Source organism: Heterodontus francisci, chromosome 30 (assembly GCF_036365525.1).
Source record: "Heterodontus francisci isolate sHetFra1 chromosome 30, sHetFra1.hap1, whole genome shotgun sequence".
NCBI lineage: Eukaryota > Metazoa > Chordata > Chondrichthyes > Heterodontiformes > Heterodontidae > Heterodontus > Heterodontus francisci.
In genome coordinates this window covers 32,623,310-32,640,189 of record NC_090400.1, presented here as the reverse complement: position 1 = coordinate 32,640,189, position 16,880 = coordinate 32,623,310, and the positions used below count along the sequence as shown (strand labels likewise).

Genomic DNA, 16,880 nt, shown 5'->3' with positions numbered 1-16,880 from the left:
CCACATCCCATGAACGAATAAAAAGGCAATTAAAATTTGTTTTAGATAAACTTTACTTTCATTCTTAGTGTTTTTTCTGTTGCTTTTTACACTTAGGGAGTGAAATTTTCCTCAATTGAAGTTCAAATAATAGATTGAAATGGAGATTGAGAGCAGAGATATGAAGTACCTTAAGGCACATTGGATGCAACAGCAATTTTACTAAGGGCTATGTGTCTCTTTCTGAAAAGTATTTTAATTATAAAAAAGATTTTAATTCAGAAACAACAACTAATACAAAAGTGATACAAAACAATAAGCAGATTTAAAAGGGAAATTGTTTGTCCAGGTGAGTTTCTGTGCACCAATGAGGTAGGCGACCCTACACCATTATTTGTGTTGGAGGACAATGGCTCTTTTTCTGTTGAACTTTCTGCTTCTGCACTGCTGTTTTCATCCATGTATTGCGCACTAGCATCTTCACTTTGGGAAATCGATATTCCAGTTTTCTGTTCAATCCATTCACCATACATGCTTGTGGCTGCATAAACACCAGGCTTAAAACGCTGTGCACAGCCTTGTCCCCAGTTAACTATTCCAACCACGTAAAACCGATCTGAACCTTTAAGCTGACAGGACAGGGGTCCACCACTATCACCCTGAGGAAAAATAAAGTCAGACCAGTATCAGTAAGCATAGCCTGTTTGCAAACACAAACAGGACATGTTTTGCATACTGTTGAATAAGGATCAATGGAGTAGAAATTCAAGTATTTCAACAACCGTTTATTTTATATATCTTGATTTAGTCTTTATTTAAAATATGTAGACAAAATTAATAATTAGTCAAAAAAATCCAAAAGTAATCTTTAGATAATAAAAACTGTCTATCAACCAACTCCAGTTGAATTAATAACTGGGTCTGTCAGTCATTGGGTTTACATAACATATTGCTGCATTAAAAAAACTTGTACTTTTGTCATTCAGCCTACATATTGTTGCTGAGTTAAATAGCTTCTCCTCACAGCTCTACTAGTGACAAATATATTTAGACATGTAACACTTCCTTAAACCTGACACCTGAATCTACAGAACATTAGCTCTGATGCAGATTCATGCCACCCTAGGGCTTTTGACATGCATTCATTGTAATGACCTGGGCATGGGTCAATGAACCAAGCAAACTACAACCAAGGAATAGATATTCCACACAATCTCACAGAAAATATATTACAGAAAAAATGATTTCTTCATGAAGTAATTGCACCTGTCAAGCACTATTCCTTTGGCCCTATATTCATCTCCGATCCAATGCATTAATTGCCTTCCAGCTTACCTTCCCTTACTGCGACAGGCCCAGCCCTGGATCCAAAAACCCTGTGCTCCGTGCTAATTCAGAATTCACATTCTCCCTGTAGCTTCAGCTTAAAGAGGACCTGATACCTCATCAATGCTATTCGAAGAAACAAGAAAAGCAATTTGCATGGCTCTTTTCCTGCCTATAGGTGTAGAGTGACTCAAAATTAAGAGCGCTGGAGAAAAGAGTTAGAAACCAACATGAAAAACAGAAGGGAGCAATGAGCAGAGTGTGATACAGGCCAGAAGTGAACTAAGGAATCTGCTGTCAGTGGGAACTGCAAAGCTCCTCCAGATCAAAATGTTATGTATAGGAGAAAAGTTGGTAAAGTTATTAACACACACACTATAATAATAAGGGCAGACAGAACAGTGACAAATTAAGAATAGCAGTAAGATCAGTAAAGGGTCTGCTGATCTCTATGTCTCAGAATACCAGGCTACCTCCCAGGCAACAATCTACCACCTTGCCATCCTCCCCTGCTTCCAGCTTTTCTGGGAGTGAGCTTAGTCAGTTACACCACAACTCAGTTAGGAAATAGGAAGATCCGTGCAGTAATACAACATCTATGTGTGAAACTCTTTGAACCAATGGCCACCCAACTAAGATCTATAAGGCCCAGCTCCTTGAAGTGACAACTCTTCCACCTTACCTGAGGAGATAGGCAGCCTCCTAGACATTTTCAAGATAGCTGCAATCACACTCATTGACTCATGTTTGACTATAAAACACTGACAATGATCCCTATCACCTGGTTGGGCACAGTCATCTTTGTCTAGTTCGCACTGACAAATCCAATTTTATGCAGTGAAGCTATTTCAGAGACAGCACAAGGTACCGTGCGGGCCCTGCCAAAGACTGCCCCAACCTGAATCTTTGCAGGGACAGACTCAGTCATCGGGTCAGGAATCAACATGTGTGACTCTGACTGAAGGGGCCAAAGTGGGTGGAGTGGGAGCATCTTGAGCAGAGCTCCCACTTCCATGTACCCTTTCTCCATCTTCCTGCTCATGGTCCACCTGCACTTCCCTGCTAGCCAAGAGCTGGAGAGCAATTTGCTGCACTTTAGTGAGGCACTGAATGGGCACAATGAGGCTCTTCTCTGCGCTTTTTTAAGTGGCAACTGAGTGTGCAGGTCAGCAGTGAGGTCCAGCATGCACTTGATTGCCAGCCACATCTGATGCTTCAGGCCAGTGACCACTCTTTCCATGGAGGTGGACATCAGCGCAAAGATCTGAGACATCATGGCATTTATATTAGAGACGGGCTCCTCCAATCTCTCTCCAGTGGTACACAGTGTCTCTGGAAATGCTAACAGAATGTCAGACATGTTCTGTTGCTGCTCCAGAATAGTCCTCTTTGTTGATTACCCCCAATGCTCAGCATCTGCATCCAGCTGAGCAGAGCTTGGAGTGTCCTGCACCCTCCAATGGGCACTCTCCACTACTGTACCTGTCTCCAATACCTGTTCCTGCTCTATTGTGATGTGTGGCTCAGCATATGGCCACATAGCCACCTGCCTTGGAGGCCCCACTGCGGTGTGTACAACTGAGCTGGTGGAGGTTATGCATGAGTTGTGTGACGGTGCTTCCTCAGAATGCACGACCTCCTCTGAGGACTCCTCAGCCTCCTGCTACAACAGCTCCTGCGTGGCACTTGATGGTTCTATCGGAAGAGGAAAGATATGAATTAGAACTGACAAGGGCAAAGTATTCAAAGTCATCATTGTGCAGATCATCATATTTCAGTCACTGGTAACATCAAGTCAACACGAGTGAGTGTCGAGTGCCACATGGCAGGGTGATATCTAATTCTGCCACCAGGTATTGGAGCGACCTCTATCTCTCCATCTCCAATGACCAGGCAATCTAACTCTTCTGATCTCCCTTGCCTCCTTCTCCGCAGTAGTCAAGGTGGTGATGATGGGAGGGCCATCCCTGGTTCTCTGCCTCTCCGTGAGGTTCTTTGCTCTTTTCTCCTGCAAGGAGAAAAAGCTGAGACCTTTGAGTGTGAGAAATGGAATGTTTTGAGAGGATGAAATTACAAAATTTCTGGAGGGTGACTATGAGGAATGTGTGTGACATGGCAATAAGATGAGGTGAGTGTCAGTGGTTGTTCAGATGGGGATGTGAGGAGGTGCCTTGAGACAGAGTAATGGGTGGAGCTACAGGTGCAAGAAGTGCCTGGGGAGTGCTGTGCAGGAGATGGCTAAGGAAGTTAGACTGAGGGGGTTGGCACGTGAATGTCCATGCCACTCACCTTTCCTGCCCTGATGAGGTTATTGAACCCCTTGCAGCACCCTACCCATCAGCAAGGGCCCACGCCTCTGCTGCTCACCTCCTCAGCAACTTCCTATCATGTATGCTTTGTTTCAAAGTCTGGCCTCTTCCTCCTGTCTGCCAGAAAGAATATTTCTCTGCAGGCCCTTACAGCCCGCAGCTTTACCTACAGGGATGCCTCAGAGAACCAGAAGGGACAGCCTTCTTACATTGAGACTCTCAGTAGAGTTGCTGTCTCTGCCCTGACAATTGTAGAATGGATCCATTCTGTCCTCTACAGGAGTCCCTTTAAATATTGCAGCTTTAACTGTCATATGCACTGTAACAATTGTGATTCTGTACAGGTCATGATCACACCCAGCCAATCCAATTTGTCAGGAAATCGAGAAGCGGGATACTAATACTGTAACTGCGCCAAAAAGCCGTGCCAAAGCCCATTCCACCATCTGTTGGGTTCCTGACTCACTGTTAGCCTCCTCCACTGCAAGTGGGCAAAAAGGTTAAAATTCTGCCCAGCATGTCTCCTAAAATGTGTAAACATTTTGATGATGGTCCCATAGTTGCTGGGCAGGCTGGATAATGTGCACACAATCCTCCACACCCAGTGTTCCAATCGGCCTTCCTGATACATGCTGCTCTGTTCATAGAGTGCAGAAGCAGAAAGATTATCCAATATTACTGCTTTATTAGTAATGTGCTATACACATAATGCCCCAATGTCAGTGTGAGAGAAACGACATGGGCCTCTTGTGCACACTGTTTTAGCAATGCTGCAGAATGTGGGATGCAAGCAGTTTTTCAGATTGTAAAGATAAAGGAACCTGACATCTTGGCTGTTTCTACTGACTTTTTCATTCTCTTAAATTGCCAGCAGGGGGAGCTAATTAAAAGCATATGGCCACAAGGTTGTATAGTGCCCATATTTTCAGTGCTACAGATGCTGTTCCGGATTCAAAACGTGCACATTTCTGGTGCGGGCTGTATGTAGTTTGGGCAGCTTGTTGGTGGCAGCACTGGGAGCAGGCGCCACAATTTTGCAGAGTAGGCAGATCGTAACGTCAGTCAGCGAGCAATGCTGATTTGACGCCATTTTTGACCTGAATGCTACAGCAACGCCCTCTCTTAATCTCACACAGCTGAACATGCGTTCAGCAGCAGGAAGGGCTCACCCTTACCAATTTATGGGAGGTGCTGACAGACTAGTAATCCAGAGCCCAGGCTAATGCTCTGGAGACACGGGTTTGAATCCCACCACAGCAGATGGTGAAATTTGAATTCAATTAATAAATCTAGAATTAAAAGCTAGTCTAATGGTAACCATTAAACCATTGTTGATTGTTATAAAACCCCATCTGGTTCACTAATGCCCCTTAGAGAAATGGTCTAGCAAGCCACTCAGTTCAAGGGGAAATCAACGTTGGGCTTGCCAACAATGCCCACATCCCATGAAAGAATTTTTAAAAAGCTATTTAAAGGGATCATCAACCACTTTCTGGTTAGTTACTGGCTGTTGCTGAGTTAGTTGGAACTTTGATCTGCTACTTAAAGTTGGTGAAGTCTACAGGAAGTGGTGTGGCATGTAGTGAAGGCCTTGGTTCTGACTTAAAGGGTTCTGCTCAGACCACTTGCTCCCAGTCATCCCCCTTGTCCACAGCATAATAGGGAGATTGAGCAGAGGCGGCACAGAGGAGGGGGAGAGGGACGCTCAGCAGGAGGGTCTTCAGGACGCAAATCTCGACCTCAGCAAAGAACAGTGTGTGGGATGTCTCCATTTCACTAAGGAGGTGCTGACAGAAATCTGCTACCTGTTTTAGGCAAACCGGCAGCCTCAGAGCAAGGTGGGGACAGTACTGCCAGTGGCTGTAAAGGTAATCATCGCCATGAACTTCTTTGCATTGGGCTCCTTCCAGGCTGGAGCAGGCGACATCTCCATTTCTCATCCATTAAGAGAGGTCATTGTCACTCTGAATGCAAAGACAGGCAAATACATTGCAGTTGCTCTTTCCAGAGAGAAGCAGGCAGAGCTCAGGCTTCCCCATGGTGCAGGGTGCTATTGACTGTACACTCGTCACTTTGCAGGCGCCACATATAAATTCTGAGATGTACCATAACCGCAAAGGGTTCCACTCCCTCAATGTCCAGTTGGTGTGTGGCCATACTCAGCACATATTGCAGGTCCATGCCTGCTATCCTGGCAGCAGTCATGATGACTTTATTCTGCACCAGTCCACTGTACTATCAGCATTTGAACCAGCACAAGAAACAAGAGGGTGGCTATTGGGCAACAAGGGCTATCCACTGATCACCTGGCTCATGACTCTGGTGCCATGTGGACAGCCTGCGTATAACAAGGGACATGTTGCTACATGAAATGTCATCGAGCAGTCCATTTAAGCAACACTTCCACTGCTTGGACTGTTTGGGAGGAGCCCTGCAGTACCCTCCAGAGCATGTGTCACGATTTGCAAGGTCTTCTGTATCTTATACAACCTCGCTATCATGAGAGCACAGCCCTTGCACCAGGTATTCCGGAGCAGCTGAGGAAGAGGAGGAGAAGGAAGAGGAAGAACAGGAGGAAGGGAGGAGAGAACCAACATCGCCCCTTTCTGGCCAGGCTGTCCATGGTCTGCTCATTGGACTGTGGTACCAGTGAACACAACACCAATTCCCCATTCAACAACAGTCCCGCACCTTACCCTTTACATCTATGAATGTTAGGTGTAAGTCCTGACTGGTAGAGATTGTTGGTAGGTGAGTGATGGGGTGTGGTGCATCGAGCAGAGTGTGAGGCTACTGGTGCAGTTGATCGGATATGATATTTGAAGCTGCATTCGCTGATCTTGATCACTCACGTGAGGTCATTCAACATGTTGCAGCACTGCATCCAGGTCCTTGGGGTTAACTGCCGGCATTGACTGCAACAGCTATCTGCTCCCACTACCTTCACTGTGTCTATCTAAATGGACTCCCCATCCCTCTGGATAGAGCTCCTCTTTCCTCCTGTCTGCCTTCTGCACCAAGGCCTCCAGTGCTACTTCAGAGAACCTTGGAGCCCACTGTTACGACCTCAGTGAGATCGCTAATGTGAAAAATACGAGATATGAACCCCCAGAACAAGTTAAAGAATTACATGACAGGATTTCACGTCCCCATTAACTAAACAGTACTTTGTAAGTAGCTGATACCCCAAATTACAAAGAAAGGTGTTTACTTATTAAAATACTTAAAAACGTCACACCACACTTATATGTTACACAATCCTCTCTGATGACAAAAGTCTTTGCAGTTAAAAGTCCCAAACTCCTCCCAGTTGCAATGGGTTGGATCTCCCCAGAGCTTTTCAACAATCAATATCCCCTTTGTTCACTTCTCCAAGCACTTTCAACCTGGACATCTGTGAATATGGCGGTTCCTAGTGATCCTGCTGGTCTTCTACTTCTTCGCAAGATTCAACCTTCAAAACAGGTTCAAGTCGAGCTGAGAAACACTAAGGGGCAAAAAACATTAGTGGGGGTTGTATATAGACCCCCAAACTGTAGTGGTGATGTTGGGAATGGCATTAAACAGGAAATTAGAGACGCATGCGATAAAGGAACATCTGTAATTATGGGTGACCTTAATCTGCATATAGATTGGGCAAATCAAATTCGTCACAATACCGTAGAGGAGGAATTCATGGTGTGTATTCAGGATGATTTTCTGGACCAATACGTTGAGGAATCAACTAGAGAATAGGCCATCCTAGACTGGGTATTGTGTAATGAGAGAGGAATAATTGACAATCTAGTTATGCGAGACTCCTTGGGGATGAGTGACCATAATATGATAGAATTCTTCATCAAGATGTAGAGTGACGTAATTGATTCTGAGACTAGGGTCCTGAATCTTAATAAAGGAAACTATGAAGGTATGAGGCGCAGGTTGGCTATGATGGATTGGGAAACGTTACTTAAAGGGATGATGGTGGATAGGCAATGGCAAATGTTCAAAGAGCGCATGGATGAATTGCAACAGTTGTTTATTCCTGTCTGGCGTAAAAGTAAAACAGGAAAGGTAGCCAAACCATGGCTTACAAGGGAAATTAGAGATAGCATTAGATCCAAGGAAGAGGCATACAAATTCACCAGAAAAAACAACAGACCTGAGGATTGGGAGCAGTTTAGAATTCAGCAAAGGAGGACCAAGGGATTGATTAAGAAGGGAAAAATAGAGTATGAGAGCAAGCTTGCGGGGAAAATAAAAACTGACTGTAAAAGTTTCTATAGGTATGTGAAGAGAAAAAGATTGGTGAAGACAAATGTAGGTCCCTTACAGTCAGAAACAGGGGAATTTATTATGGGGAATAAAGAAATGGCTGACCAACTAAATGCATACTTTGGTTCTGTCTTCACAAAAGAGGACATAAATATCATACCAGAAATGTTGGGGAACACAGGGTTTAGTGAGAGGGACTGAAGGAAATCAATATTTGTAGAGAAATAGTGTTGGGGAAATCGATGGGATTGAAGGCCAATAAATCCCCAGGGCCTGATAATCTACATCCCAGAGTACTTAAGGAAGTGGCCCTAGAAATAGTGGATGCATTGGTGGTCATTTTCTAAGATTCTATAGACGCTGGAACAGTTTCTACAGATTGGAGGGCAGCTAATGTAACCCCACTATTTAAAAAGGGAGGTAGAGAGAAAACAGGGAATTATAGACCAGTCAGCCTGACGTCGGTAGTGGGGAAAATTCTAGAGTCCATTATCAAAGATTTTATAGCAGAGCACTTGGAGAACAATGGACAGAGTCAGCATGGTTTTACGAAAGGGAAATCATGCTTGACAATTCTACTAGAATTCTTTGAGGATGTAACTAGTAGAGTTGATGAGGGACAGCCAGTGGATGTGGTTTGTTTGGACTTTCATAAGGCTTTCGACAAAGGCCCACGTAAGAGATTAGTGTGTAAAATTAAAACACATGGGATTGGGGGTAGTGTATTGTGAGGGATAGAAAATTGGTTGGCAGACAGGAAACAAAGAGTAGGAATAAATGGGTCTTTTGTTGAATGGCAGGCAGTGACCAGTGGGGTACCGCAGGGATCGGTGGTAGGACCCCAGCTATTCACAATATATATTAATGATTTAGATGAGGGAACTAAATGTAATATCTCCAAATTTGCAGGTGACACAAAACTGGGTGGGAGGGTGAGTTGTGAGGAGGATGCAGAGAGAATTCAGGGTGATTTGGACAAGTTGAGTGAGTGGGCAAATGCATGGCAGATGCAGTATAATGTAGATAAATGTGAGGTTATCCACTTTGGTAGCAAAAAAAGGAAGGCAGATTATTATTATTATAAACTGAGAGAGGGGAATATGCAGCGAGACCTAGTTGTTCTCGTATACCAGTTGCTGAAGGTAAGCATACAGGTGCAACAGGCGGTAAAGGCAAATGGTATGTTGGTCTTCGTAGTGAGAGGATTCGAGTACAGGAGCAGGGATGTCTTGCTGCAATTATACAGGGCCTTGGTGAGGCCACACCTGGAATATTGTGTTCAGTTTTGGTCTCCTTATCTGAGGAAGGATGTTCTTGCCATAAAGGGAGTGCAGTGAAAGTTTACCAGACTGATTCCTGGGATGGCGGGACTGACATATGAGGAGAGATTGAGTCGGTTAGGATTTCTTTCGCTGGAGTTCAGTAGAGTGAGGGGGGACCTCATAGAAACCTATAAAATTCTAACAGGACTTGACAGGGTAGATGCAGGAAGGATGTTCCCGAGGGTGGGGAAGTCCAGAACCAAGGGTCATAGTCTAAGAATATGGGGTAAATCTTTCAGGACTGAGATGAGGAGAAATTTATTCACCCAGAGAGTGATGAGCCTGTGGAACTTGCTACCACAGAATGCAGTTGAGGCCAAAACATTGTATGTTTTCAAGAAGGAGTTAGCTATAGCTCTTGGGGCGAAAAGGATGAAAGGATATGGGGGGTGGGGGGGGAAGCGGGGACAGGTTACTGAGTTGGATGAACAGCCATGATCATAATGAATGGCAGAGCAGGCTCGAAGGGCCGAATGGCCTACTCCTGCTCCTATTTTCTATGTTCCTATGTTTCTATGTAAGTCTTCACAGCCTTTTGGTGTATCAGACTTCTGACAGCAGATGTCTCCTCTCTCTCTCTCTCAAGGCTGCAACTGCTGGTTGTCGTCTTCACAGCCTGTTCTCAGGCTGCAACCACTAGGTTCCTTTCTTGCAGCCTGCCTGGAGGTCTCAGCCGCTGGTTTAGTCTCTTACAGCCTGTCTGCCTTCAGAAAATCTGTTAAATGTATTTGGACCCAAAAGTCAATAGCTTAGTGTCCTGTTCCAATATGCAAAGTCCAGATGTCTGCTTTCACAGAGCCACCTGGGCCTTCCATTGTTCCCAGGTGTTAACAGCTGCTTGGTACATTTCCATCTTCAGAATCACTGACTCCTTGTTTTACAACCTGAAAGTCTGGGAGGGTGAAACCCATTGTTCTTCAAGTTTTACCCCTGCCGTCTCTTTTTCAAAGAAAGAAGTTTTTGATCTGTCTTGGTCTTTAGCAAAGTGGATGCGAGGTCACCTGACCTTCTGGACTCTATCTTAAACTTTTAAAAATCACAATTTTTAAAACATAATCATGTTACAAAGTTTAGTATTCATAACACCAATCTCTGCCATCCAGTACCACTCGAGTATTTTCCAGGTAAATGACTTCCAGCACCTGCTCCAGTTAAAATGCACCTCCCCTTTAAGAACTCCAGGTTGGCTTTAAGTAGTACAGGCTAGTTTGAACTCGTGCGAGCCTCCCACAGTTTCACTCTCCCTGTAAAGGCATGAAGCTACTCAAAAGTGCAGTTAGTGCTTGCTGCACACTGCAATCACATAAATGAGGAGGCAGCACAAAGTTTGCGTGCTGCCTGCATCGGATACAACGGGCACGAGTTAATGACACATTGTGAATTTTGCAACTTATATGTTTGTGAATTTAGCTCTGGGCATATGATAAAGACGTACTCTGTACTTATCAAAAAGGAAATTGTGTTTTACCTGACAGGCATCAATGCCTCCGCCTGCAAAACCTGCACAGATCATTTTATCAGATACATAGTGGCCGTACCAGTTGCTCTGTTGACATGTTTCTAAAGGAATCAGTTTAACTCCAGCCTCCTGAAGTATACGTGCTGGTACACCTAATAAAAACACAAGAAGAAATTCACTTAGTATTGCAAAACTAACATACATGTCAACATAATTAGCATCAGTACAATATGAAGTCTAAATGAATAATCTACCTATCTATAATAGATTAAAAGTCCACAATATTTTCCCTATAACTGAATTTTTTAATATCCAAAATAAGATTTCAAACAAAATAAAAACATCAAATATTCTATATTTCACAATAACATGAATTATATTTAGCCACTGAGTTTTTTGTGGTTCTCTATTAACTTTAATGAACTTCTTACATCTATGCCTCACATTTGCCCAAAAGCCTGCTTTTTTGCCTTGATATTTTTATCCAGAGCTGTGATTCTGGCAATTGAAGGCAGATCTTGAGATCTGAGTATTTGCAATGTGGATAATTTCCCTAGAAAGATAGAAGCAGAAGAGTGTGTTTTCTCATCCTAATTTGAGTTTATTTTCTTTGAAAATAGGGAAAAAAAGCAATGAATTAAATTATGAAAAACCCAGGCAAACAGAAAGATACTACTCATCTTCACCTAAATTTTGATGATATTTATCCCATCATAAATTGCCCTGAAAAGCGATGGTTGCTTTTCTGTTAGAACCACTTAAGCCCTTGTGGCAGTAGTGTTCTCATGATATTGCTGCTATTGTGCTTTACATGGTGGAGGTCACAGGTGATCTTGGTAAGTTGCGGCTGCTCATCCGATAGATTGTACATACTGCAGTTATAGTATGCTGGTGGCAAAGGGGTGGATACTGAGTCCATGGGAGGGGCACTGAACAAATGAACTGCTCTGTCCTGAATGGTATTGCGTTTCCTGAATGTTGTTGCGGCTGCACCCATACAAGCAAGCAGTGAGCATTCCATCACATTCCCACCTTGAGCCATATAGATGGGGGAAATGTTTGAGGAGTCAGGAGGTGAGCTACAAATTACAGTGCACTCAACCTCTCCCCTGCGTGGGTGTTTTTATGACTATTCCAGTTCAGCTTCTGGTCAATGATTTACCCAAGATATTACTAGTGGGTGCCTCAGTGATGGTGATGCTATTAAAGATCAGGGGAAATAGCCATATTCTCTCTGTTAACATTGGTCATTCCCTGGAATTTATTTTAACTGCCACTTGTCAGTCAAGCCTGAACATTATCCAGGTCTTGTTATAGGCTAGTATGGGCTGCTTCATTCTGAGTTGTAAATGGAGCTGAACATTGCAGAACCTTCTGTAGGCATCCCCACTCCTGGCTTTATGATGAAGGGCAGATCATTGATGAAGCAACTGAAGATGGTTGGGCCAAGGATGCTTCTCTGAGTATCTTCTGCAGTGGTATCTTCAGTACAATAGTGACTATACTTCAAAAGTACTTCATTAGTTGTAAAGTGCTTTGAGACATCCAGTGCAAAGCACTATAGAAATGCAAATCTATTATTATTATTATGCCCTGGGACTGGCCTCCAAAAACTACAACATATTCCTTGGTGTTACCTCTGACATCAGGCACTGGAAAATGTTCCCCCGCACTGTTTTGCTAGGGCTCCGTGGTCCCATATTTGGTCAAGTGCTGCCTTGATGTCAAGGGCAGCTAATCTCACATCTCTCTAACATTCAGCTCTTGCATCCATGTCTAGATCAGGGAAGTAATGAGATCTGTGTGTTTCTGGCAGAATGCAAACTGAGCCTCAGTGAGCAGGTATTTGGTGTACAGGTGCCACTTGATGGCATTACTGACCACTTTTTCCATCGTTTTAATGATGATTGGAAAAAGGCTGATAGATCTAATCTGGACAATTAATGCTCTAACTTGTTTTTTTTGTGAAAGAGACATACACGGGTAATCTTCCATAATGTTGAGCAGATGCCAGTGTCATAACTGTACTGGAACAGCTTGGCTAAAGGAGTGGCTATCTCTGGTGCAGCGGTAATCAGCACTTTTTTCCAGGATGTTGTCAGGGTCCATAGCCTTTGCTATGTCCAGTGGACTCATCTGTTTCTTAATGTCATCTGAAGTGAACAAATAGGCTGGACCCTAACACCTATAATGGTGCGAGAAAGTTGAGTAGGATTATTCATTTCCCACCATTGGCTAAAGACACTTGAAAACATTGCAGCCTCAATTATGGTCGAGGATTGAAGCACATGGACAAATGCCCTTAATGTAAGCAATCATTTATCCTCCAGCTTCTGCCATCGAGATCTGCTAGTAATATATTAAAAGTCTTGTGTATAGTGCGCACTTCCTGCAACACGTTGCTTATCACATTTTGTTAAAATGCTCCTTTTTTAAATAAAATTGGAAATTTGCCAGTAATATACTGAGTCTTGGGTATGTACATACTTCCTTTAAACGTCGCCTGTAAATCCTATAAAACTTTCCTGTTGTGCCAATCTTCATAATGCTTTTCCTGGCCTGATTGTGATACTTTTCTCTCATCTTAATTAGCTCTGATAGAGTCTTCAAATCTTGAGGTCCAAGGTAGATGGTGCTAACTTATCTCTGCGATCTGTTGGCTATATCTCCAAATTATATTAAAAATTTATCCTCGGTAGTGACTGTTTCCCGGTTTCCCCCGGTTACTGTTAAAGAATCCTTTTTCTATACTTCTTTGTACCTAAGAAAATTAATGCCCCTCTCCCAGCTCCCAGTGCCTGTACCTATCCCCTTCCCACTCATAGTTCCTCTTGCAACCTATACCATTTCTCTCAGTTCCCATTGTCAGGTTGACCCAGGAATATCCAATTGCCATACGTTTGTCAGTATCACCCTTCAAACCCCCCTTTACCACTGCTGCCAGCCGAGATGTCCCCCACATCACATGCTCTCATACCTTACCATCACCATCCTAGTGTTGACACAATACAAGTTCACCTTCTCAGAAACGCTGTGCCCAGCACTCCCCTCATAGTGCTCCCACACTCCAGGATCCCTTCCCCACTCTGGGAATTTCCACATTGTTATCCCTTTCCCACTCCTAAACATCACAATCACTCCATCCAGCAATCTCACATACCTCAACTCTCCTTCCACATCTTCCAGACTCTTGACCCCCCCACCCCCCCGCCCCCCCACCACCCCAGCAGTTCTGCATTCCCCAGGACCCCTGCTCATAATGCCCCAGATCCCTGGACCACCTTCCTAACACTGCCAAAGTACACATGCCCTCCCCACCAGCCCAGTCCTGCTGCAGGTTATTTGTACAGCTTAGCTCCTACCTACCAGTAACATTTTCCCTACCACCTTTCTTTGTATCCTGGACTTCATAAAAAGGTAAAAGATAGTATTAATTACATTGTTAAAAGGATACTAAATAAAAAGTAAAGCCACAGATTTCTAACATTTCTACAATACTCTAATAAAAATGGAATTTGATTTAGTTAATCATTGTAAATCAGTGATCCTTTTGGTATATTGCATTTTGCATGAGATAAAACAGCTCTCACCATAAGCAATGCTTTGGGAGATCTGCTATCTTTGAGCAATATCCACAATATCACTAATCTTGTCCACTGCTGGAACAACCCGTGCTATATTGAAGAAACAACTGGTAAGTTCCCTGGAGTGGAGGTTGCTCTCAAAAGGAAGCACAGGTCTCAAACAGGGATACAGCATTGCATCCCCCATTCTCCGACCATGCTGTCTTCAAATGTGGCTGCCCACTGGAACAGTGGGATTCCTGTATTTATCCCATTATTGTTGGAGTAATGTGTGTGACATTTTTGTGAACCAAAGTTACTTCAGTTTGTTTTATTCACAGATGTACAAACTGCTGAATGAAGAATTGTGGATGATCTGGATACTGGAAGGATTCTTCTCTGGGTGATGCTCTGGGTTGTGACTACGTCAGCCATTAGAGCACTGGATCCTGACCCTTGGATGCACATAGAAAGACCTTCAGCTAACTTGAGAAAGAGCTCTGATTAGCAACATCCTGCAGAAACCCAGAGCAGGGCTATGATTGGTGAGTAGTTGTCTGGAAAGTCCATCTACCCCATTTACTGCACTTAATCTAATGGCACCGTATTATGCATGTTAGTGCACATCTGGATGAACATTATATAAGTGGCCTTATTTATCATTCCCTTTGGCCTGCACCACCAACCCTTTTGCCATTTAATCTCTCCTGTCTTCCACCCTATCACAGACCTTCCCTTGTGTTCTTTACCCCACCCACCCCTCTTTCACCAATTACATTTCTAACTTTTCCCAGTTCTGATGAGAGGTTATCTGACCTGACCTGCCGAGTATTTCCAGCATTTTCTGACTCGAAACACAAAACTACTGGAAGGGTTTCCAGAGCAATACAATTTCCAGACCAATTTTGATAAGGGTTCTATTCATGTGAACTAATGTTTTTACAAAGTTCAATACTGGTACAGTCCATTCAAATTATTCAAAATACAAGATGATTATTACAAAAGAAAAAAAAATGTACTCCAGCCTTACCAGACTGTTGAAACATTGGGGAACTACTGGAATTCGTTAATGCCAATGCCAACTAAGTAGATCTGCCAATCTACCAATTCTTTCACCATACCATTAGCATACTCTTTGCCTTTGCCCCATGACCTCCTTGTCAGGTAATCTCTCCGGCCCTCTGTCCTATCAACACCTCCCCTTTTGTTCTCTTTTTTCCCCGACCCCTGCTTTATTTGCTTCAAACCTATTACATTTTTAACCTTTGCCAGTTCTGATGAAAGGTCACTGACCTGAAATGTTAACTCTGCTTCTCTCTCCACAGATGCTGCCGGACCTGCTGAGTATTTCCAGCACTTTTTGTTTTTATTTTATATTATATAAGTAGATCTGCCGTTGCTCTTTGCTTATTGTATTTCACTTTTTTTCTTCGCTACTTATTCGAGCTCTTTTGCCCCTTTCCCATGGTATGCAATTTTTGTGACATTTGAAATCTTTTTTCAACTTCTGTGATGTAAAAGTCAGTTTATGTGTTTGCCGTTCTTTATTTTTAAATATTAACTTCAGGCCAAACAATGCATTCTTACATTCCATGAATCATTTCACTGCATTGAGCAATTCTGTCTCAGTAAATAATGGCCAACGTTTCATTGAACCTAAATCTCCATTTTGCCGATTTACCACTACTAGAATATTCATCAGCATTAGTTAAAATATGTAAGTTCTTGCTCACTGAAACAACAGATTTGGATAATTCCAACTGGTTTCTGATTTGTGTCAACTTGCCGCCACAGTAAGTAAAGATGCTGTTTGTTGGATTTTGCAGAATTTCCACTTGGACAGTAATAAAAGCACTTTCCACCACGTAACTGTCCATGGTGCCATAACTCCAATAATTCAGGAAATGTTTGCTATCTGTTTAGGGAGTTTAATTTCACAAGCAAAAATAGCTATGCAGTCTTCTTTTTCTACAGCAGTTGCTCCATCTAGTGGCATAGTTGGCCTTGTACTGACACTGCATAAAGTTAAGAGTTTTGTCATGGCATTTGAAACCCATTAAGCATTGACAGGCTGTGTCCATTATCCTCAGGTAAAAAGTAGGTCCAAATACTTTGAGTGGCATGAAGCCAGTTGAACAGCTGTTAAATTGCTTCAGATGTTGTGAGAAAAATGTCTCTCAAAGACATTTGAGAGACTTTTAAAGTAATAATTCATATCAAAGGTCATTCAAAGATAACATGACTCCTCTACCATACAAAAGTGATGCAAGCTATACAAGCTTTGGTTGCATAGTGGAGTTGTTAGACACATTTTCAACAGATCTAAACAATCAGTCGCTATCTTCATCCATTTTGCTACTCTTGATGTATGAAATCAACTACCTGCAGTGCCACTTGCATAGAGGATATGGATTCTTGGCTTGACCACTGATGTGCCTTGACCAAACTTTTTGGCAGCAGTGTCTACAGCAGTGGAGTGTTTTTTTCTATGCATGCCAACCTTAATACAAAAGTCAACTGATTCAACCAGCTCCAATTATTTGGATGCATGCCATCAAATTTCAGTCAGTGCTTCACAGGCCAACTCTACTGGGGCATAGAATCTTCACGGAATACCCTTGTAAATGCCTCACGGTCTAAATCTACCTATTCCTTCGTTGTGGCATTT

General features: G+C 43.0%; 1 protein-coding gene across 1 annotated transcript in view; it reads right to left on the bottom strand.

Annotated features, from left to right (window-relative positions):
• Positions 1-215: 215 nt before the first annotated feature.
• The window catches only part of LOC137346662 (acrosin-like), a 29,744-nt gene continuing 13,079 nt past the window's right edge, over positions 216-16,880 (bottom strand). Inside the window, exons 4-5 of the mRNA XM_068010306.1 lie at positions 10,659-10,801; positions 216-638 (exon numbers count right to left, since the gene is read on the bottom strand). Of these exons, the coding sequence (XP_067866407.1) occupies positions 258-638; positions 10,659-10,801 (524 nt within the window). The 3' untranslated portion in view covers positions 216-257. The remainder of the gene's footprint in view (positions 639-10,658; positions 10,802-16,880) is intronic.